The 24835-nt window shown below is 38.4% G+C and overlaps 1 protein-coding gene across 1 annotated transcript; it reads right to left on the reverse strand.

Moving 5' to 3' along the window:
- Positions 1–918: 918 nt before the first annotated feature.
- Positions 919–22216, reverse strand: LOC130085663 (NLR family CARD domain-containing protein 3-like). Its single transcript, XM_056251561.1, has 11 exons — positions 22101–22216; positions 21211–21316; positions 9229–9342; positions 8067–8180; positions 7743–7838; positions 5829–7553; positions 4962–5051; positions 4221–4394; positions 2619–2792; positions 1694–1867; positions 919–1246 (listed from the first exon to the last, which is right to left on the reverse strand). The coding sequence occupies exons 1-11, from the start codon at positions 22210–22212 to the stop codon at positions 1231–1233; spliced, it is 2895 nt and encodes a 964-aa protein (XP_056107536.1). The 5' UTR covers positions 22213–22216; the 3' UTR covers positions 919–1230.
- Positions 22217–24835: the final 2619 nt, after the last annotated feature.

Below are 24835 nucleotides of genomic sequence, written 5' to 3' on the forward strand. Positions count from 1 at the left end.
TAGCCACCTAAACCGGCTTCATGGTACAGGCCCCAGGTGGCACCCATGATCACTCGTCATTCCTGATTGGTTACAAAGTGGAAGAGGATACAGTATCTTTGTTAGTCTTATTTGCCTCAAGCGTTTGTAGGTCTAAAGTTAAGGAAGCTTTTGGGAGTTATTGGTTTGTTTTCACTTGAGGTGAGTTAGACACTTCTTAGGTGATTACATTTTTTTTTTTATTGTTTTGGTCTTGCCCCCTCAAGAAAACTTGGTAGCTTCCCTAAATAAATACTTTTCCTTGTGTTTACGAGTGATGGGTGATTCATGAACTATACGTTCATTGCGTATGTCACGTGACAAATGAAAGAAAGACTCGGAAGGTAAAGTCATTATGTTCCCTGTAAAATATTTTTGACAGCATTATAATGATTTCTTAATTCAGAATATGATCAACATTGCGTATGAGGATGTGTTAGGGGAATTAGGCTGTTAAAAGTATAACATTGAAAGCCACTTAAATTAACGAAATGACTCAAATAAACATTCGTTCATTTTGATGAATTAGATCAAACAAGAGAGTCAGTAAAATGATCCGAACTTCCCATCACTAGCGTTTACAACTCTGGGATGTATTGTGAAGTTCTGGGATGGGTGAAGGAGCTCCACAATCTCTTTTATTACTCCACTCAAACCCTAGACTTGTGAGGAAACATATTAATAGTCTCAAAATACTGTAATTGAGCCTTAAATCATCACTTTAATAAATGTTACCACCATTTATAATTTTACAAAGAAACACTAAATACATTAATAAAAAATGTAATACAACTATCATTATATATACACTCAAGTTTCTATTATTTGTATTCCAAAGGTGAGCTTGAACTGGGTTTTTTTTTTTATCACAACAAATGTATCTTTTATCAGTCTTTTATCAGTCTTTGTCTCCCTCTGCTGGTACAACACAAACACACATCCAGGCTCTATATTTTCTCTAACAAAACTCCAACCTTTTTGAATTTATACTGTATGTTTATACAAATAAAATGATTAACCTATAAATGAGAAACTGTAATTCGCTGCTCAGAAATAAAAGGCGTTTTACTGCCGCCTCATCAGGTTTGTCAGAGGGTTGCTGAAATCTAAATGAAGTCTTAATTTAAAACAGTGAAGTCACTGTATCTTCAGTCTCGGTTGATTCTGTTAACTGTGAGTCTCTGTAGAGGTGATCCTGAGAAGATCAGACTGTCATCTCATACTAGTCCTAAAATAAAACAAACAAACAAACAATCATATAACTAGTATGAGACATTATGTCCGTCACATCTTTTCATAAGAAAACTTAGATAAGCTATATTATTTCAGCAGAAATGATCATTACACTCCACTACTAATTTAATATCAGTTAATTACAAACAACCCAAATCTCAGATCATCACAAACGTAATATAAAAGCTGAAAATAACATTAATATTTTTTTCACAATCAGTCACAACACTGTGACCAGAATTGAACTCATATTAAACAGTTTAAAGTGCAGAGACATACAGAAACTGAATATCAGACTTATTATCAGATGATCTCCGATGATATATTTACACACACGTGGTGTTACTGAACCTGGTACAATTTCCTTTTATTTCTAGTGAGTAAAACAGCCCTTTGAATTTTAAATGAAAATATGAGGAAAATTGTTAAAAACTACTGTTACCATAATATCTGCAGTTTATAATGAGGATTATCCTTCAGACCAGAGAGCAGCTTCACTCCTGAGTCTCCTAGATTATTCCAATTCAGATTCAGTTCTCTCAGGTGTGAGGGGTTTGATCTCAGAGCTGAAGCCAGAGCAGCACAACCTTCATCTGTGACTCCGCACTTACTCAACCTGTAGAGAACAATCACGCACTCTTCACTCTCTCATATCAACATAGACTTCATTATCAAAGATAAACCAATAGCATATGCTCAAATCACCATGTTAGATGGATCTTGGTCTGTGTCAGAGCACAAAACATTATCATAACACACCTGCAGTCAAACTCAAGCAGGAAAAAAATATATTTTTTAATTGTAGGTTCATAATTTGGTTCATAAACATTTACAAGCTGATGTCCTCACCTGTTGCTCGACTGCTTCTTCTAACAAGTACTTGCAAACACGGTAGAATAAGTACTTTACCTGGTTTTGGCCAGACCCTAATACTTGTAAATTTAGATGTAGATTTTATACATGTAAAAAAAACTCTACATTATCCAGTTTTCACCTACAATTAAAATTAATGGACTGTTAACCCTGACCATGTTGAGATTGAGTGTGTTTAAAGTAAAGTGTGTTAAATATTGATAGTAAGTGTTTATCAGAGTGACTAACGGTACTGCAGTATCACCTTAAGAAGCAGCTCATGTGTTCAATCATTTACAAATCAATCACATTAACTCACAGCAGCAGGAGAAATAGAGCAAATGCTTCAAACAAAAAAATATAAATCCTCTTACATCATATGAAAAGACATGATATTAAATAAATGAATGGTAATTTGATGTTTCAATAGTTTTGCTTGTAATAAATGTAACAGTTAGTTTCCCCTGAATAAATTCAGTGCCACAGTTTCAAGTGAGAGTAATGTATGATCTTACCACAGTTTCTCCAGTTTACAGTGAGAGTCCTCCAGTACAGCAGAGAGCAGTTTTACTCCTGAGTCTCCTAGTTTATTATATGACAAATTCAGATATCTCAGGTGTGAGGGGTTTGATCTCAGAGCTGAAGCCAGAGCAACACAACCTTCAGCTGTGACTCCACAATCACTCAACCTGTAGAGAACAATGACACACTTCACTTTCTCTGTAGCTCATGTTTTAATGATTACAAAAAAGGCATCTCTGTAGAATATAATGTAGCTGATATTCATCAAATCATGTTCACACTAACAGTGTTAAAGATGGAGACAGACACTGAGAAAATATTAATTTTATCAATATAAATGTGAATTAAATAAGATGCCTATTCAGTTATCAGAAATTAATATTCTTTATTTTGCTTAGCTTTCTGCACCTATTTTTTCATCATTATGTTTATTGCTAATATTTGTTTGTGTACTATTTTTTGTTTCATTAGTTTAGTTTTGTTGTTGTGTAAATCAGTCTCGAGCAAAGGTGTCATGTGATGCAGTGGCGAGGCCAGACATTTTAAAGTGGACCTTGGTAAAATAGGGCCGATCTCAATATCTACTCTCAGATTACATAATTTTACAATACATGGGATAAAAAATAATGAAAAATATAGCTGCAAGCAGCGATTATGGGCCCAAGACCCTGTCCCCACCACCCCTTTCAAGACTGGATTCCAGGATTCCCTCTGCATCACAGAAATCATACGGACTTAAGTTATAAACTGGACAAAGCTTTATCAGCACTGAGAGATGGTGTTCTCAAATATAGGCGAACATGTATGATGCGTTTCCTCCTTTTGCAGCCACTTTGCGTCCACATTTTTTGCAAATTGGTTATCTATCCTCAAGGACAACCAAGTATATCCACGTTTGTTCTATATACAAAGTATCACCATGCCATCTGTGATGTACGTGTGTGGGTGGAGCAAGTTGAGAGTCAAAGCAGTCAAGTGGAAACACGTTGTGTATGCGCAGGGGAGTCCCCATCTGAATTATTTTTCCCCCAAGTAAATAAGAGAATCATTGTGCAGTGTGGACAGCTTCCTTGATTAAAATGGAACTAAGATGAGTGACAGCTTTTATAGTGATTATAAATGGAATGGTCTTTCGGCGCTTTCTAGGCAATATAAACTCCATTCAGATTTTGAATAATATATATTTTTTTTTTTTACTTGACCAGTGGCCACGTACACTCTGCAAAGTTTAGGGAGTGACATCTGCTAAATTCATGTATTTGAGCAATGATTATTGTCCTTTATGTGTGATTTTTCTCTTCCCACAAGTAAATAATTTGGTGTCTCATTTGATTAGGTGGAGCAGCCGTCAATCTGAGTAGGCCAGAGCCACCCTGTCCTTTATGTAGCCTTGCCACTGATGTGATGAGAGTGAAGATGAATGAAATAAGATTTAGCTTCAGATATCAAATACATTAACTGTGATTATGTTGAATGTGATTCATGCAAAATCATCATATGTAAATTACAATCCCAAAGACTCGGATTTGGTCTCACTATAAACTATTTAAAATCTGAAACACCAGATCATGTGTCTATCAGAGAGATGATCTTACCACAGTTCCTTCAGTTTACAGTGAGGATTCTCCAATACAATAGAGAGTTGCTTCACTCCTGAGTCTCCTATATTATTCAGATTCAGATTCAGTGTTCTCAGGTGTGAGGGGTTTGATCTCAGAGCTGAACCCAGAGCAGCACAACCTTTATCTGTGACACCACACTTACTCAACCTGTAGAAAACAATGACACACCCTTCACTCTCTCAGATCACCAGAGACTTCATTATCTAAGAGAAACCAATAACTTCAAATCACCATGTTAGATAGATCTTGGCCAGAGTCACAGAGCACAAAACATTATAATAACACACCTGCAGTCAAATTCAAGCAGGATTTTTTTTCTTGATTGTAAGTTTATCATTTGTGCAATTTCTCTTTTTTAAACAATTAATTAAATGTCTGTGAGTTTTACTGTTATTCTAAGAGATTATGTCTCTTTGTTAGAAAGATTAAACCGATATAATGAAATACATCTGGTTTTCCCTAAATATAAATACATATTTTTACATTGAAATTAAATTAAATAAAACTAAATATCTAAATATAAATGTGTATAAATACATTACACCTGCATATGTCTGAAAATAAATTTCTCATACAAATGTCATAAAAAAAAAAAATCTTGTTAGATAGATGAAGGGTTTAAAAGCTGAAGTGTGAGATTTTTTGTTACAATATTAATTTTAAGTAAAAAATATCAATGTTTTAACCATGATGGTTGTTCTCAGTGTTACTTACACAGCTGATCTAGTTGCTGTAACTACAGGCATCAGCTTCTGAAGAACTTCATCTGCTGTGTTTTGAGCTTTCAGGGTGACAGACGAGTCTCTATTTGAAAATAACAAACAATACATTAAATACATTCCTTAAATTCTCCTGAAATAGAATTCAATTAAATAAACACTGCTTTAAAAAGGACATGTACAGGTTTTTTTTGTATTTAACTGTAGATGTCACTAAACTTATTCAGCAAACACACTGTTTTTTTTCTTTTTGTCAATGTTTCTGTGGTAGGTCTATTAGTCTGCATTTACACTACAACACGTAGTGCAGAGATCTATTTTGACACATCCGATTTTTTTGTCCTGTCCGTTGCTATGGTTATCACTATGTCAATCATCACAATTTCAGGAGAGACTCACTGAACAACAATTTAGTGAATCCACTCCCATAATCAGTCATTCCAGCTCTCCGGATGTTTCGGGAGTCTATTGGGTGCTTCACAAATGGAAGGCTGCATCCTAGTGAGGTTGCGTCTTTCTTAGTCCAGTCCTTCTGAGGCTTAAAGGCTCAAGTCCTCCTCAACATTAACACAACGGATACAAAGGATACAATTGATGTATACTTCAAAACTAACTGAATTAAAGACGCGAAACAAAGGCTGCCTTCAAAGGATCCTTCAAATTGAGACTGCGGCTCTTGATGACGTGGCAGCCGAGATAAGCAGCCTTACTAGGACACAGCATCCATTTGAGAAACACCTGCAAATTACATACAATATCCCAGAAATCAATCTGTGCCCCATGATTTAAACACCTCTGATCTCTTCGTTTCTCTGGGTTCATAATTTCTTAGACTATAATGATTGTACTCAGTGTTACTTACTTATCATTATTGGCTCCAAATAAGCTGTTTAGGTTAAAATGAAAAATTGCCTGCTCTGAGGACAACAACACAAACACTAAAGCTGACCACTGAGATGAGGAGAGTTTCACATCACGTAATCCTCCACGGCTCATGCGAGGTTGAGCTTCGTTCACCAGTGAAAGATCACTCAGTTCATTCAGACAGTGAAACAGATTGATGTATTTATCTGGAGAGGGATTCTCACTGATCTTCTCTTTAATATAGTCAACTGTTTCCTCATTGTTGTGAGAGCTGTTTGCTGTCTGTGTCTTTAGTTCTTGTAAGAGACTCTGATTAGACTTCACTGACAGACCCAGAAGGAAACGAAGGAAAAGGTCCAGATGCCCATTTTTACTGTGTAAAGCCTCATCCACAGCTCTCTGATGGAGATCAGATAGAGACACTTTGCCTCCATTAGTTGGTTTGGTAATCTGGTCAAACACATGGATGTTATGGTTTATAAAGGAGAGATGCACATATAGAGCTGCTAGATGTTCCTGAATACTCAGATGAACAAAGCAGAAGACTTTCCCCTGACACAAGCCCAACTCCTCTCTGAAGATCTGAGTGCACAATCCTGAGTAAACTGATGCTTCTGCCACATCAATGCCACACTCGCTCAGGTCTTCCTCATAGAAGATCAGGTGGCCTTTCACAAGCTGCCGATACGCCAGTTTCCCCAGTTTGACAATCATGTCTTCATCTTTCACTTTCTTCTCATAGTCCTTCTCATGTTTGATGTTGGTCTGAATGAGCAGGAAGTGTGTGTACATTTGAGTGAGAGTCTTGGGAATCTCTCCTCTCTCTGCTCCACTGCACATCTCCTCTAGAACAGTGGCTGAGATCCAGCAGAACACTGGGATGTGGCACATAATAAAGAGGCTCCTTGAGGACTTCAGGTGTGAGATGATCCTGTGGGCCAGACTCTGATCACTGATTCTCTTCCTGAAGTATTCCTGCTTCTGTGTGTCACTGAAGCCTCGTACCTCTGTCACTCGATGGACACACTCAGAGGGGACGAGATCCGCTGCTGCTGGTCTGGAGGTGATCCAGATGAGAGACGAGGGAAGCAGATTCCCCACAATGAGGTTCGTCAGCAGCTCGTCCACTGAGGCTGATTCAGACACATCACACAACCTCACATCGCTCTGAAAATCCAGACACAGACGACACTCATCCAGACCATCAAAGATGAACAGCACTTTATACTCATCACTGGATATGGCCATTTCTTTGGTTTTTGGGAAAAAGAGATGAAGAAGATCTGAAAGACAGAGTGTTTTGTCCTTCATCAAGTTGAGCTCTCTGAAAGCGAGTGGAAATATGAGCTGGACGTCCTGATTCTCTTTCCCTTCAGCCCAGTCCAGGATGAACTTCTGCACAGAGACTGTTTTTCCAATGCCAGCGACTCCCTTTGTCAGCACAGTTCTGATGGGTTTGTCTTGTCCAGGGAAAGGTCTAAAGATGTCACTGCATTTGATCGGTGTGTCCTCTGTTTCTGCTCTCCTGGACTGTGTCTCAATCTGTCTCACCTCATGCTCATTATTGATCTCTCCACTTCCACTCTCTGTGATGTAGAGCTCTGTGTAGATCTCATTCAGGGGTGTTGGGTTTCCCTGCTTTGATATTCCCTCACACACACACTCACACTTCTGTCTCAGATTTGATCTCAACGTGGTGAGGACTTCAAGTTTAGAGTCGAAGCTGTAAAATACCAGATTATTACACAAGTTAGAGTAGTAAATAGCCATAAATTACTAAATGTATTTTTTGTTTGCTGTATTATGGGACACAGAACATCATGTGTCTGAATTTTTTCAATTATTGATCATGTGTGTGATGTGAAGTGCAACACCTAAAATTACACAACAACAAAAAAGTCCTACATTTTACCTGAAACCAGGACACATGCTTTCATTAAAGTCTTGTGGTTGAATCACAGGCTTAAACACAGTTGTGTTTTTAACTGGTCTGGATTGAAGATTTAACCTTAAATCAGAATGAAGAGGGTAAAGAATCAGACACACTGATATTGATGTAATTGTGTCATTAACTAAGTAACAGAACAACAGCTTTTATAGTGGGCTTTTCACAAGGGCTCAATGTTGATAATTAATAAACTGCAACTTGCAGGATTTGAACTCATTACACTGCCGAATATTAACAATTTCATAAAAATCAAATACTATAAACATAACTTTTATAGAAATTATATACCTGAGATCAGGCCGTGTGTTTCCACTCTTAAACTTTGGTGGCGGATCCATAGAGTGGTCACTATTCATAGACCCACAGCTGGACTCTGGTTTTGAGATCTTCTGCTGGACTGAACTGGTTTTATAACTAATAAAATAAAAAGCATACAGACTTATATACTGTATGTTGTGCACTTTTAAAGGAAACTTCTGTCTTAGGAAAGACCAGGGAGTGTTTTATTCCCGCACTTATCTGCTACAAACTATACTTGCATTGAAATCTAACAGCAGTAAGGGTAAGTTGTAAGATTATAGAAGACCGTGTAAATTGTGTACATTAATTAATTGTAGTTTTCAAACTTTTTCAAAATAATTAGATATTATTAATTCAAAATTATTAATATTAGGAAAGTTTTAAAATTCATAACACCTATAGAACAAATACATTAAACATAGTCTAAAATTTCTCTGTGTGTGTGTGTGTCACTTTCACAGCTATAACAAATTTATATTTTCCCATATTGAAAGTAGTGTTACAAAACTCCCCATCATATATGATATTTCTATTTCTTTTTTGTAAGTGTAAGGCTAATGCGGATGTTATATATAAAATTAAACAAGATAACTTGCTGATTCTGGTGATACCAGGCCTGTCATTCAACATTCATTGACTTGATCAAAATCAGAAGTTTCTCTTGTTGACAAGTTGTATCTATAAAAGCCAGAGCGAAGGGCTTGTTGTGACATTGAGTGTTTACAGGTGTTCTGGAATTTTTGGTGCCACAAGTAGCATTTGTTTGATTTTACGTATTTAATTTGTTCTCTCTGGTGACTCAAGAATTGCACTTCTTTGTTTTAATGGATGTCGTCTTTAAATCTTTGTGCATCCATGAGATGTACATCAGTAGAGTTGTAATCTGCACTATAAACCACTTTTTTGTAAATGTACTCTTGGTGTGAAACATCACACTTCTGACCAGACACTGTGTAGCATTCAACAAATCTGAACCAGCGGTTAGAAAAATCCACTTAATTTTACACCTATTCTATTATATAAAGGTGGAAGAAATCTCAGCTTACATTTACTTGATGTCATTGCTAGCATTAGACTGACTGACTGATACATTTTGCTTCTACTTCAAAAATGTCACACTATAAGCATAACTTTTATAGAGATTATATACCTGAGATCAGGCTGTCTGTCTCCACTCTTAAACGTTAGTGGCTCATCCATAGACATGTTACTCTTCATAGACAAACAGCTGGACTCTGGGTTTGAGCTCTTCTGCTGGACTGAACTGGAACAGAGAACAGATTAAGTTTAATTCTTATCCAATGGAGTTTACACTATGTTAATTCATGTTCATTTTACTTTTAAAACAAAGTAAAATAAAAAAGTATACAGACCTAGAAACTTATATAGCTACAGTATGCTGTACAGTTTTACTGGAAATCTTACTCCATTACTTAAAGGTGGACAAAAATCTAAATTACCATCAATCTCCATGACATTTCCTGAAATCAGTTTGATAAATGTCGATTCTGTGAGACTTTGCCAGACATGAGGTTCTCTCTCCCCTCCAGACACAGAACACAACAACACAAGAACGCCTGGCCAATGAACACATAGAACAAACGTTCAACGAAAACACACGAGTTGAGCATGTGGCGAGTGAATAAGCACTAGAGCCCGACCGATATGGATTTTTGGGGGCCGATGCCGATACCGATATTAGGGAGTAAAAAAAAGTCCGATACCGATATATCGGCCGATATTATTTATGTGTACATTATAATACAGTAGCAATATTATTTATGTGTATTATAGTACAGTATACCAGTCAAAAGTTTGGACACTTTCCTATTGGTGTGTACAAACTTTTGATGGGTACTTTACACAGTATAAACAGAATAAATATATTTTATAAACACGTTTTGCAATGATCACTCAAATGTGGTGATCAAACTCTTGTGTGACACAGATATGTAATGGAGGCAGGGGGAATGATAGAATGAGAATTATACAGTTGAGCTGTAACCAAACTAGTTTGCATTGCATGTTATATTATATTATATTCTAAAGACTGTTGCATAATCTTCACTAACGACTTTGTCTTTTAATTTAGTCATAACTTGTATCAATAAGTATATAAAAAGTGTCACTGACAAAACCTTATTATCTTCTATTTTTAGTCTTAATTCCTCTAATCTCTACCAGTGGAGGAAGAACTCAGATCTTTTTACTAAAGTAAAATTAATAATATCATAATGAAAACGTTTTTAATTACATATGTACAGTACTTTTATACTATTTTAAATAATTAGTAAGCAAAATGTACTAAACGTGAAACTAGGCTACTCTTACAATGGCCCTATATAAAGTGTTATAATTATATAAATTATTGGAATATTGCTTGATGTTGTAACGTAGCGTAATAGGCAGAATGAGCTTTAACAGACTGTGTCTACACCGGACGCGGCCGTTATTACTCGCGTCGCGCAACAGCTGTTTACCCTAGACAAAGCAGAATCAGTTTACTGTCGGAGATTTGTCGCTCGCGCCACGCATTTTAATCAATGTTTCATCAACCAATTGCCTGGATTTTAATAAATAAGAAGTAAATATAGCAGACAATATAATCAGGACTTCTCAGCTGCGCGCTTGCAATAGTCACAAGCTCACACAATATGTGACAGAGGCTGGTAGCAGAGAAATCAATTCTGTGAATTACACTGCGCAAATCACAAGTAGGCTACTACCCACCGGATGAAGAAGGGTTGGCTCTCAGTCTCCACAGGCTACATAAAATATTCATTTTATTTTATTTTATTTTTCGTGTTCGCATTTATGAGGAAAAAAACAATGCTACAGACGCAACAGTTCAGCACTACAGACGTGAGCGCTCTGAAAGCGGCACTAAAATATGCTTTGAAACTTTCACATAGACATCAAACAGAAAGCACAAAACCTTTCGTTTCAAAGTGAATTTCGTTTTGTATTAATTGTATCTTAATTTTAATCAATGTTTCATCAACCAATTGCCTGGATTTAAGAAGTAAATATAGCAGAAGATAGATAATCTCGACACGGAGGCGCCTGCGGGTGAACTGGAGCTCGTCTCATGAAACGAAACTCAGCGTATAGACCTGAGAATTGAAATCTATATTGAAATGTCTACTTTTAAACAGAACAATTCAAAACGAAAGACAGACAGACTTATGTAATCGAATGAAATGTGCATTTCTCTCTGGCGCGCGTTCACTGAAGATCGCGAGTCAGCATCGTCAACTTCATCTTTGGCTGACACTGACTGAAAACACTTGTTTATTAATAAACAATTAAAATGTCTCCTTGCTTTATTTGTTGTATTCATAATCATTACTTTTGCCAGTTCTTTGTGACAGCTTTTAGGTGCTTTATTGGCAGCGCCACCCTTACATGAATCACCGCACCCGCATTTTTTTAAATATTCATTTATCGGCCATTATAAATGCCGATAACGATAGTTTGGAAAATGCCTAATATCGGCCGATAATATCGGCCCGCCGATATATCGGTCGGGCTCTAATAAGCACTCAACCCGAAGTGACAAAACATGGAGCATGAATGCCTGAACTCCAACATTGAACTAGACCCAAGTGTCTGGATCCAAACACCTCGCTCCGCACACACACAATGTATCACAGACAAAAGACGAAACTTTAACTCTCACACAAAGACAAGACGACAGGAGTGTCAGAGCTCTGCCATCAAACTAAAGGGCCTTTCACACTGAGCGCGATTAAACTATGTGATGACACGATTGAATCGAAACAATAGATCCCAATGGAGCTATTCAAACCGGCCGTGATCAATGGTGGCGCGACGAAGCACTATATTTTCCCCATCTCCCCGCGATGAAATGGACCATACAATTAGATTTGAGCTTTAGATCATGTGCCCGGAGACATTGCTGTTGTACAAAAGAGCGAGATTGGAGAATGTACAATTGGAGAATGTATTCTTCACTTATCAGCATTCATTAGCGATCTTAGTTGAAAAGTATGCATATTTGGAGAAATATTGATTTATTCTCACGTTTACTACATATTTCTTTATACAGAATATAGGGGTGGCACGGTTCACAAAACCCACGGTTCGGTTTGTATCACGGTTTTCGCTTCTGTACGGTTCTTGTTGTTATTTTTTCTTTTAATCTTTAACACTCCAGAAATGTACTTCAGCATATGATATATAGCTTAATTATCCACAATTTAGGATACAGTATTAAAAAAAATGTTTTATCATGCACAAACTGAATTTGACTTGACTTTAAGCCCATTATTGGGACCGTCTCCGAGGAAAGCTAGGTGAGATTTTGATACAGCAAGAGAGAAGACATTGATGACATGCTTTTCGTTTATTTGGCAAAAAAGGTATAATGTGTATCACTATCTCTACAGGAACTTATGTGCATTTTTAGCACAGATTGAAATTAACTTGCATTTATCAAACTGCCAACTTAAGTGTAGCTCTTACAAAAATTTTATCTTTTAAAAGAAAAAGAGAGGAACTCTCAAAACTCTGTCTTTTAAATAAGTCAAAATACATAAAACATACTTGCCTATAATTAGGCTATAGCAATAGCAAAGGCCATAATCATAAAGTGAAACATAAGTTCAACCTCAACACAAAAACAGTATCAACAATGCTTCTATTCCCTGAGAGTGAGGATACACTTTTTTCACTTGAAATTAAAGTGCAGTATTTGGAAACATATGACTGGAGTTCTTATCTAAACTTAAAGTGCCACTATATATTTAAATATCATAACATGAAATCCAAAATGTTCCCACACACCGGACTTATACGACGCTGGCGCATCCTCCAACTCCGGTTAGCCTTCCTTATCTCTCACACTTGCCATTTCTCCGCGTGAGGTGACCTGACACTCCATACTCCACTTTTACTGGCGTGTTCGAGTTGAACCGGCGCTGCACTGAGCGATCGGTTTATGACATCAAAGTACCGCGAGAGTGATTGAAAAGCCCTTCCGGATTACGATGTCCTGTTTACTTCCTCGTTTTGAGTTCTGTACGTAAACAAGAGAAATGGTCGGAAAAAGTGCAGCGCTTCGGGTTCAGTGTCAGAAGGCCGGCTCTGTATTGGCCGACTCTGTTCACGTGAGCACCCCGACACATGCGTGCGATGCTGACGCAGGAGCCGGCCAATAATGGGCCGGCGTTCTGACGTAGAACCTGCACTGTATTTACAAAGTGAACAGCGTAGGAGACTGACACAAGCTGTGTCCCAATGTGAAGGCTGCATCCTTCGAAGGCCGCGAACTTCGAAGGATGCAGCCTATTCGTCCTTCGAAGGACGCGCACCACGTAGCCTTCGTATGATTTCCTAATTGCGCATCCAGGTGTTCCCGATTACCGCTCCTGGGTAGGGTTGCACCAGCCGTTCGTAACTTCTTTCTTAAATTGTAACGTAAAGTCCACACTAGAGGCTTAGTAACTACTAGCTAGTTTGTAACTAACTCTGTACTTTATTCCGTTGCACCATTTGTTCGTAAGGTAGAACTTAGCTAGTAGGTCGTAAACTCTCCGTAAAGTAATGCGTAGTCGCATAATATGACGTTTAGCCTCGATGAACCAATAGCAGCCTTCAAATACGTGAGCAGAAGTTGTGTTGAAATGCCGTGAATTTCAGTTTATCCTTCATTCTAACTTCTTTTGCCTCACGTTACTAACGGTAAAAATAAGTTTCCATTTAATACGATACTTGATCATGAATAACATAAGTGTTTTTATATATAAATAACATTCAGAAACTGTATTTGAAATGAAATTAATAAGGATCAATAAATAAATATTCATACAAAAAACAAGAAATTACGTTTATTGATTATGACTGATATTTGACATGCACAACATGAACCAATGCACACAGCGGCGCTGTGTAGGACCTATTTTTTACAGTCGTTTAGGACGGGTTCGTGTTAAAGTGCTGCTAACAAAGTAATCTTTTCACATAATGTTCTCTCTCTCAGGGGCGTAGAATTTAGTAGGGACGCTAGGGACGTGTCCCTACCATCCAGTGACACTGATATATCCCTAGCAAAATTTTCAATCAAAACTTTAAATATATTAAATATTGATGTCCCCGTCCCCACCAATTTCAAAATCAAACCTACGCCACTGCTCTCTCTTAAAATGTAAGCGAGTGTAAATGTCAGCATTATCATATATCATATATGAATTGAAGTCTGTCAGGTAAAAGAAGAGCTTATTGATGCAGTTCAGTCTGTCTGATATTTTATTCCAACCGTTACTCCTGATCGGAGCTGCCGTAAATATTTAGTTGGAACGTAGAGTTACGTTTAAACTAAGTTTAATGGTGCAACGGAAAAATATTTAGTAGTGCGTAAGTTGTAACTTAGTGCCCATTTACGTCAAAACTAGGCTAAGTTGTAACTTACGCACAGCTGGTGCAACCGGCCCCTGGCGCCAAGCAACGGTGCGAGAGTAGCCTACAGCTGCCATCCTGATAATTCATTTGTTATAATTGAGTAAACAGCTATGGAGCCAGAATTGGCTATTGTCATTTTTATGTTTTATATTTTACTAGAGGACATGGTGAGGATGTTTCACCCCCGGCGCCGCCATGTCATGTATTTTCGGTTTTAGCCTAAGCCCTAGACCATGACCATGGCCAGAGCTGGTTTACTGCGTCCCAATTCAGCAATTCAGAGGCTGCGTCCTGACTAACGAATTGCCGGATTACACTAAACTGTTCAAGTATTGGGCGTTCATTTACGTAATTAATGTAATGAAATATGAAAAGAAAAGAAAACATTCATAGGCATATATTTAGGTTTAAGGCTAGTGTATTATCTTTATTATGTACATAAACGGACCATGGTGAATATATTTACACAGGTTTTTTTCAACCCCGTAACGGAGCCCGGAAAGTCACCTGCATGTGGGAAAAAAAATCTGTGGTGACGGTTTTCCAATCCGTTACCATTAGTTTATTAACTGTATTAATTCTTAAATGGTTCCCTCTGTTTAACAAATCATGAACACGGATTAATAAAACGTACCCACGAGTTCCTAATCCGCGCTCTCAGATTTTGTAATCTGTACCCACAAAATCATAAACCAACCGTGCCCACACTTTCGCAATCCGTTCCCACTGGTTTGTAAACTATATTCACGGATTTGTAGCGCCTTGTCTGTGCCAACCAGGACACCTGTTTAGGTGCGGGATGCATTTCATTATGTTTCAACTTAATTTTTTTAAACGGATAATTTCTTGAATTTTCTAAAAAACGACATTTAGGCTACTTGTATCTTTAAAGTCCATTTTTTTGGGAGGAAAAAGCTCAGTATAATAGAATAAGCAAAAAAAGAATTCACATAAAAAAGAAATATAACACAAACACAAGTTAGGTTATATAAAAATAAAACATTCATAAATAATTTTATGATTAACGTATTAGCCTACTGTCTTCAGTGAACTCATTTATAAACGCAAATGATAGGCTATCATTATTATTATTACATTTAGGCTATTTAGAAGACGCTTTTATCCAAAAAAGGAACAAAGCAATTCGTCAAATGTCAGTCATATAGGCTACAGGTTAGACAATAATAATACAGGGCTAAGATTATCACAAATAAACACAAGATTTTGATGCATAGCCAAGTGTTTGTGGGAGTGTGGAGCGCGCACTGCATGGCACGGAGGCGCCAGCGTGAACACTTGCATTTTCCTATCAACAGTGGAAACAACTTAAAATACTCTATCATTTCTGGTCATACAGAAAAGAATAATACATCATTCGCAACTACTTTTATTTGTCCAAACTCACAATAACAAGAAAACGTTGTGCTTTTGTTAAAAAAAAAATATATAACAATCAGGCGCACTTTCATGATCTCCGTGAACTGGAGCGCGTCTCATAAATGAACTGAAACAAAATAGCCTACCTAGCCTATATAAAGCTTGAAATGTCCACTTTTAAACGAACAATTAAAATGCCTCGTTATTTTTTCAGACACATTTATTATCATTAGCCTATAAATCAGATCTCTGTATGGTTCCAGAGACATATGGCTGTTCTCATTCAGCACTGCGGGGAAAATATAATTTCCAGGTTCTAATTTGGCCTTAGAAAACCAGTAAAATCGATTTTTTTTTCCTATTAATTTCTGAATATTTTAAATGTTTAATAAAGGGGCAAAAAGTCATAAACAATTTTTTGCGCAGGATTTGGTGTGTAGCCTATACAGTTCAAATTAAAATTTTGGTGTTCAACTTTGCGTTTTAAAAACACAACAACCGTTCATTTTTCGTTTTTCAATTATGGGTTAAAAAAAGAAAAACGAATGGACGCAAAAAGTACACGAACCTTATATTATTAAATATTTCAAATAATGTATCTGTAGAAAAAAGTTTGATAGTCTTGGCGCGCAAGTAACCGGCGCGCAATGACTTATGGGGTAGGATCGGGTAGGATAGACCGCAAAGCGTCCATTTATGCATCCTTCCTTTCACGGGGAAACGAAGGGTGCATTTGGCGTCGCTTTTTAATCAGGGTAGCCTTTGTCCCCCCGCGATGACGCAACCGGCCTTCGAATACGGCCTTCGAAGGATGCGGAATTGAATTGGGACAGCCTTCACCGCGCTGCGGTGACGCAATCGTCCTTCAAATGCGGCCTTCGAAGATGCAGCCTTTGAATTGGGACATCCTTCGTCGCGCCGCTGTGACGCATTCGGCCTTCAAATGCGGCTTTCGGAGGACGCAGCCTTCACATCGGGACACAGCTACAGAAGAGAAGAAATTGTTGATAAAAGTTGTTATTTTTATTTATTTTTTGCTCACAAAAAGTATTCTCATCGCTTCATAACATTAAGGTTGAACCACTGCAGTCACATGGAGTATTTTAACGATGTCTTTACAACCTTGAAAGTTTTAGTTGCGTAGACCGCCAATGGATGATCAGAAAGCTTTCGGATTTCATAAAAAATATCTTAATTTGTGTTATGGACTTACGGGTTTGGAAAGACATAATTTTTGGGTGAACTAACCATTTAAAGGGTCACTTGGTCACAAATAGTCACCTGGACTATTTTAACAATGTCTTTAATAACTTTTGGGCCTGCCAGTTTCGATCCCTTAAGAAGCCTATGGAGGAGTGATCCAGCTCTCAGATTTAATCACAAATATCTTAATTTGTGCCCCGAAGATGAACGAAAGTCTTACGGGGTTGAACAACATGAGGGAGAGTAATTACTGACAGAGTTTTCATTTTTGGGTGAACTATCCCTTTAAGAAGAAACCAGACCGTGACAGAACCCTGACATCCGTGCATGTAATGTTCCCTTGTTGTAATCTATGAAATGTCTGGGTATAACTTTGATAATGTGCTTGGGTTTGATTCATGTTTCTTTTTTGTTCTTTCCTGTAAATTTAGTTGAACAATCTGTATATCAAGTAGTCCATGTTTGGTACCAAAGTAATCGTGTTTTAATTTCTTGATAGGGATGAACGATGATATCGGGACAACATCGGTATCGGCCGATAAAAGCTTAAAAGGACCATCATCGGCATCGGCCGATATGAATATTTCTGCCGATGAGCCTTGCCGATAGGGTGGCGTGTCTCCTATGCGCACGTGACGACCGTGAATGAAGCATGAGCGCCAGCAACTTAAACTTCCAACTAGGGGTGTGCGTCTCACGGTTTTTGATCGTGGACGATTAAAATGTCTCCACGATCTGCTTTTGAAGAAAAATCCTAGTATCGTGCATTCTATCAGTTCAATTCTGGCGCCTTCATCTCAACATACTGTACAACGCGACGCACATTCACATCACATCACATCACATGTAAACGCAGAGGTAGAGTTACACTCACGGGACACTGCAATTCACAAAAGTTCATTATTTGCATGTGCGTCAAAGTCTTGCCAGTTAAACATGTCATTCACGTGCTGATGCGCTGTTCTAACATCCGCTTTTCTGAGCGCGTTACACCCGACGCTCACAGGAACTAAAAGCCTGTCACAGCGCCTGCATACTGGACTAATCTTTCCAGTCTTATAATAATAATAATAAAACCTTTATTTAACCAGGTGAGCACATTGAGAACACTTTCTCGTTTACAATGGCGACCTGGCCAAAAAAAAAGGGGTCGAAAAGCGTCTTATTGCGCTGATACTGTCAAATACACACAAGGTTTACATAAACAAAGTTGGATATGTCTAAAGTGAAAGCAAACAGAGAAAATCTGCTTGTCAAATGCGTGTATATTAGACGCGTCGCGTGCAGTTCTTAAAGAGACAGTAATAATATGCTGCCGCTTGTCCTTAAAGAGATACTGCACCCAGAAATAAAGATTCTGTCATTATTTGCTCACTCTAATGTTGTTCCAAACCTGTATTCATTTCTTTCTTGTGCTTAAATATACTATGGAAGTCACTGGAGTACAGCAACTGTTTGGTTAGCCACATTCTTCCAAATAACTTTTATTTTCAACAGAAGAAAGAAACTTGAGAGAGTAAATTATGACAATTAAAATTTTTGGGAGAACTATCCCTTTAATGTTAATAAAACAACAAAACACAGAGGAAATCACTCACTGCTCTTGACTGAGAACTTTAATAGAAGCTTTATATATCGGTACAAATATATCGGCATCGGGCAAAATTAGTTTGAAAATATCGGCATATCGAATATCGGCCAAAATCCAATATCGTGCATCCCTATTTCTTGAATGTTGAAATGTAGTGTATTATAGTAAGCAGAACAGTATTAGCGCTATAAAGGATGACCCACAATTTATGATATGCAAATGAGGCCAGTCCTGAAGACAAAGAACCACTTTGTCACCTAAAATTGTAGTGTCAGGATTGGCTGGGAACACTTCCCTTAAATCCAGATGTACTCGTTACATCATAAGAAGAATGGCATCTACGCTAACTTTAGTGTCTTTGTTTATCCCGAGATTTTCCTGCAGCCTGCCGGATCCAGGCCGTATCCAGATCTGACGAAGGAGATTCGCCTGGACCCGATGACAATCCAGTGCTGAAGTGTCAACTATCCTGTCCCTATGGAGGATCCCTTTCCCACTCTACAGATAAAGCGTTGTTGAAAATCCGGTTCGCGTACCTCGAAGTGATAAAATAAAATCCTGTATCAAATTTATAGGCAAGACAAGTAGTTTGTTTAGGCATGGTTTGTAGGAAAATTACAAACCTGCGCACACATATTCAAACGAATTTAACTATAGAATCAATTTTTAATGCGCATGTGAACGCCATCCGGTCACAGGTTCACGTTTAAAGTCTGTTTAGAGAGAACGCCGTCGTCTTATGGTGCGTTCACACCGGACGCGAATAGCGCGTCAGGCGCGAGTGATTTCAATGTTAAGTCACTGCAAAGACGCGTTACGCGCGTAAAAAATTCCTGCGGCGCGAATGAGGCGTAGAGCGCGGCGCGGTAGACGCGAATATGCCTCATTCGCGCGTCAAGTTCGCGCGAATGGTGCGAATTGAGCGTCTGGCGCGTTAAGCGCGAATGTTTTATGTAGTGCTTTTTGTGCATTCTCGCGTTTGACGCGAATTCGCGTCTGCCGCCCGAGTTGAAAAATCTGAACTTCTGCGTCAATTCGCGCCGCGTTAACCAATCAGGAGCCTGCTTGCTGCTGTCACGTGGTGAAGTGACAGTTTATAATGTTATTTTATGTTTGGCCTCAATAAATTATTTTGTAATATGACAAAAATGCTTGGTGTGCAAAGCAAATCTTTCACATAAAAACTCGATTTCAATATAGAGATACTCATTTTGTATTGAATGCTATTTATTCCATATCTATTCTAGATTATATGAAACATTATTATTCTAATGTAAAGACAACAAACACAATTTAGTGCTTGTATAAAAACTTTTTAAAAAATCACAGGACAGGTTTCACTTTTGGAGGCTCCATTTATTATCAAAACAAAAATAAATGACAGATTAGGTGGATGCGGATGAGGGTGAACCTCGCGCCGGGCTGTAGAGCGCGGGCTCGACAGGCATAGACCACTCGAGGCCGAGGGCTTATACGGCCTACGCTGTCCTCGTCAGCGTCCTCACCGTTAGGTCCACCAAAGCTAGCTCCTGGCAAATTGTGAAACTCCTGAAACCCTCCGGAGGGTCTGGTGGACACGAGTACAGCAACGATGTCCCATACGCAGCTCTTTCTGCTCTCCAGAGCATATACGAGCAGTGACTCTCTCGAATAATGCTAACGCTAATGCTCGATAAACATCTAAAAAGATGGCCGCCAACGGGTTTCGCCTCTGACGCGCGTAAATTTCGCTTCAAACTTTTGTTTTTATGCGCGTCAATTTCGCCATTGACATGCGAATTAACACAAAGTGGTCAAGCGTCAAACCAGACGCGGTAGACGCGAATTTGACGTGCTATTCGCGTCCGGTGTGAACGCACTGTTAGCGGCCCCTAATGTAATAACAAATGATAATTTTGCTGGAAGTGAATCAATCAAAACCAACTTTAGGCGGAAATAACATTATTCAAAATCGCTATAAAGCCAAAACAATCTCTGTTACCGTAAATTGTATGTTTATCTCTGTAAAGCTGCTTTGAAACAATCTCCATTGTTAAAAGCGCTATATAAATGAAGATGACTTGACTTGGCTGTGAGACTCTCAATGAGTGCCAATCAGAGTGACCCACTACGTGACCCCATCGCTGCTCACCTTTCATTAAAGACCCAAAGACTAATGTGTTGTATTTTCTTTTAGTGTTAGTGTGTTGTAGAGTAGTTTTGTTTGCATTCACATGATGATGTTTGTTGGTTTTATGTTCATAAATGGAGGTCCCTGGATCGGTCAGATTCCAACAAATGTGTCCAACATATCAATCTGATCAATATTAAATTGTTACTGTTTATGGACAAAACAGTGATACTTTAATAGAACTGACAGATATTTGTATGAGAGAATCGGTAGACGAACACATTGATTAATTATCTGATATTGTCAAGGTTCCTTGATTTGATAAATATTCCCAAATGAATTTGAACCCTTTGAGCTTAACTTTTCCTATATTCTAATACAAAAATCTAATACTATAAGCACATCTTTTATAGAAATGTTATTCTGAGTACCTGAGATCAGGCTGTGTGTCTCCACTCTTAAACTCTGGCAGGTCATCCATAGAGCGGTCACTCTTCATAGACACACTCTGGGTTTGAGCTCTTCTGCTGGACTGAACTGGAACAGAGAACAGGTTCAGTTTAATCCTTTAGATTACTGTGTTCATTCTTTATAATAGGAACCATATTAATATAAACATTCATCTTTCATCAAAGAGCACATTGGAGAAACTTTTTATTTAATATTTCATGTTAGTATTAAAGGCACAGTATGTAAGTTTCACCGCTAGAGGTCACTTATTCAAAAAAAGTTGAGCTTGATTATGTGATGAATGAGTGTGGAATCATGAGAGTTGTTGTTTTCAACTGCACAGCTGATGGAAAGGAATCATGTTCATGGATGAGGTAATGTATTAAAGTTTTATTAACGTTACTGTGGTATGAAGCAGGCAGGCCAAGAGCTGCAGGACATTTTACATTGCTGTTTTTATTATGCTTATATGCCGCAGACTAGTGATGCCCGGGTCGGCTTTTTTCCAACCCGCGGGTCCCGCTTTTATGAAATTATTTGGCCCGCCCCAGCCCGCACCGCAGCACCGTATCTATTTTTACAACCCGCCCCGCACCCGCAACCGTTAAATAGACATATTAGGCATTGTAATGTAAATGAAAACAGCCTTTATTTCAGCCTGAAAGTGCTTGGAAACATCGCCCTGTAAACTGGCAACAACAGGCGATTATGTTTACCATTATGATTACGATTAACAACACAAATATGTCTTGACATGCTGGAAGTGCCCGTTTTGTGGCTCTCCTGTTTGTATATTTTTCACACGAGTTGCAAAAACTATGCTCTTTTTCTGTGATGTAATACAATATTTAACAGTGTTTGTTGAAAGTACCTGCGTCCTGGTGGAGAATCTCCATCTCTGGATGCTTGTGAATCAGCCATGATGAAGATGCAGGAGAATCTGATGAGTTTGATCTCCTCCACTGACTCTGATGAAGAAACATTCACACACTAAATTAAATGATTCGATTACACGACCTTCATAATTTAGCTGAACATATCTGGAGTGTGGGAGAAAAAGGATCAAGTGACTGCGTTAACTCAAGCTTAGCCATGTGTTTAAAGGAGAACTCCGGTCAATTTTAACATTATGCTCATTTTACATAGCTGTATTATTGTCATACAGTAGTTGATTGTCGAGTTCTCCACTGTTGCTTTGCGCAAACTCGACAATCAACTACTGTGGACTTCGACCGAAACCAGGAAGTAAATACAGGTATGTGAGCTGGCTGAATAAACTACTTTTATTCATATCTTTCTCATTTACTGGAGTCAGATTCACCGTGTTCACTCACATGGCTGTGCACTTGTAATGACACATCAAGGATGTTAAGAGGCTAAAAGCAGGTTTAAAACTTGCCCCATTTAAGTCAACAGGGTGCACATTTTAAAAAGAGGATAACACGGTGTAGGCAACACCGGTTTTTGTCGTTGTTATCTGTACTGACAGCACTCCAAATTTACAAAAAAATGAGCTCAATGTTAAAATTGGCATCACCGGAGTTCTCCTTTAAGGGTCATGAACCATATTAATGAAACCCCCCCTCTTTCAGCTTAAGTCTACCTCACAATCTTTTAGAAAAATGCAACTTAAATGGGCGTGGACGTCAACTGTCAACCGTGGGGGCGAGCAACTGTCATCTGTCAGTGGCTCATGCCGACTCTCACATAAAATCAGGGGTAAAACGTGAGGAAATTAAAGATTTTTATAGCCAGCAATTCTGTTTGTCCTTTTAAAAGTAACTGAATGCCCTGCTACATATATTAGATTAAACCTTTGGATCACATCAGTGTAATTAGAACGTTCAGTGCATCACATGATCAACTGCTAAATGCAAATTTACTGTATGTTCGTTTGTCCGGAAGCTAGTTATTTTACTTTATAAAGTTTTAAATATGGATATGCTTCTTACACAAACGCATCGCTTCAGAAGACCTTTATTAACCCCCCGGAGCGTGTGGATGCACTTTTATGATGGACAGATGCACTTTTATGATGGATGGATGCACTTTTATGATGGACAGATGCACTTTTATGATGGACAGATGCACTTTTATGATGGATAGATGCACTTTTATGATGGACAGATGCACTTTTATGATGGACAGATGCACTTTTATGCACTTTTATGATGGATAGATGCACTTTTATGATGGATAGATGCACTTTTATGATGGACAGATGCACTTTTATGATGGACAGATGCACTTTTATCATGGACAGATGCACTTTTATAATGGACAGATGCACTTTTATGATGGACAGATGCACTTTTATGATGGACAGATGCACTTTTATGATGGATAGATGCACTTTTATGATGGATAGATGCACTTTTATGATGGACAGATGCACTTTTATGATGGACAGATGCACTTTTATGCACTTTTATGATGGATAGATGCACTTTTATGATGGATAGATGCACTTTTATGATGGACAGATGCACTTTTATCATGGACAGATGCACTTTTATCATGGACAGATGCACTTTTATCATGGACAGATGCACTTTTATGATGGACAGATGCACTTTTATGATGGACAGATGCACTTTTATGATGGATAGATGCACTTTTATGATGGATAGATGCACTTTTATGATGGACAGATGCACTTTTATGATGGACAGATGCACTTTTATGATGGACAGATGCACTTTTATGATGGACAGATGCACTTATGATGGACAGATGCACTTTTATCATGGACAGATGCACTTTTATCATGGATAGATGTTTTCCTCAGAGCTGCCTGATTTATCTCCTCTAAAACTCAATTTTTCCGATAATTCATCTCAATTATATCATCATCAGCACAGCAGTCTGCTAAGTGCTAACCACTCTTGTCCATCACCATCAGTATCATTTACACATCCAACACCGACACTGTTATTATCACTCACCTCATCTGTGACTCCATCTTGTTCCACACTCCTCTGCTCTTCATCTTGTCTATGATGTTCAACAGTAACTCCAGTATCAGCTCTAGATGTGGACGGCCGTTGATCGTTTCTATGTGGACACGCAAACCGTGTATGGACCAAATCTCCGCACTCAAAACACTGCAAACTCTCAGTGCTCGCCGAAACCATGTACGAGTTTTCTCCGTCATTCACACAGAAGGAAACTTCTAGAGTTCGCGTGGGTGAAGTCAGAAACATATAGACCTGGCGGCTAAAGGAAAGTACATGATTAAGTGCCGCGTTTTTACACCCGAGGGGAATCATTTTTACAGGGCTAGCTATCGTCCCAAACTTCTGTAACTCTTTCGTAATCGCATCATTCGATACAAATGGAGGAACATTATTAATCGTAATTTTTGTTGCCGAATCGGATAACACGTTAACAGCAAACGTTTCTTTAACCCACAACCCGCTCACAGTCAACTGATTTACCAGCGATTCAGACTTCAAAAATACCACAATCGCTTTATCCACACGTGATGCCGACACTACATTATCAAATCCGATCTTCTCCCCGATAACCAGGAGCAGATCTTCCACCGTCACTCCAGGCTTCGGCTCGCACCTGCAACCATTCCGGAGGGACAGAGACTCCATACCC

Source organism: Rhinichthys klamathensis, unplaced genomic scaffold (assembly GCF_029890125.1).
Source record: "Rhinichthys klamathensis goyatoka isolate OS25496 unplaced genomic scaffold, OSU_Roscu_1.1 h1tg000084l_1, whole genome shotgun sequence".
NCBI lineage: Eukaryota > Metazoa > Chordata > Actinopteri > Cypriniformes > Leuciscidae > Rhinichthys > Rhinichthys klamathensis.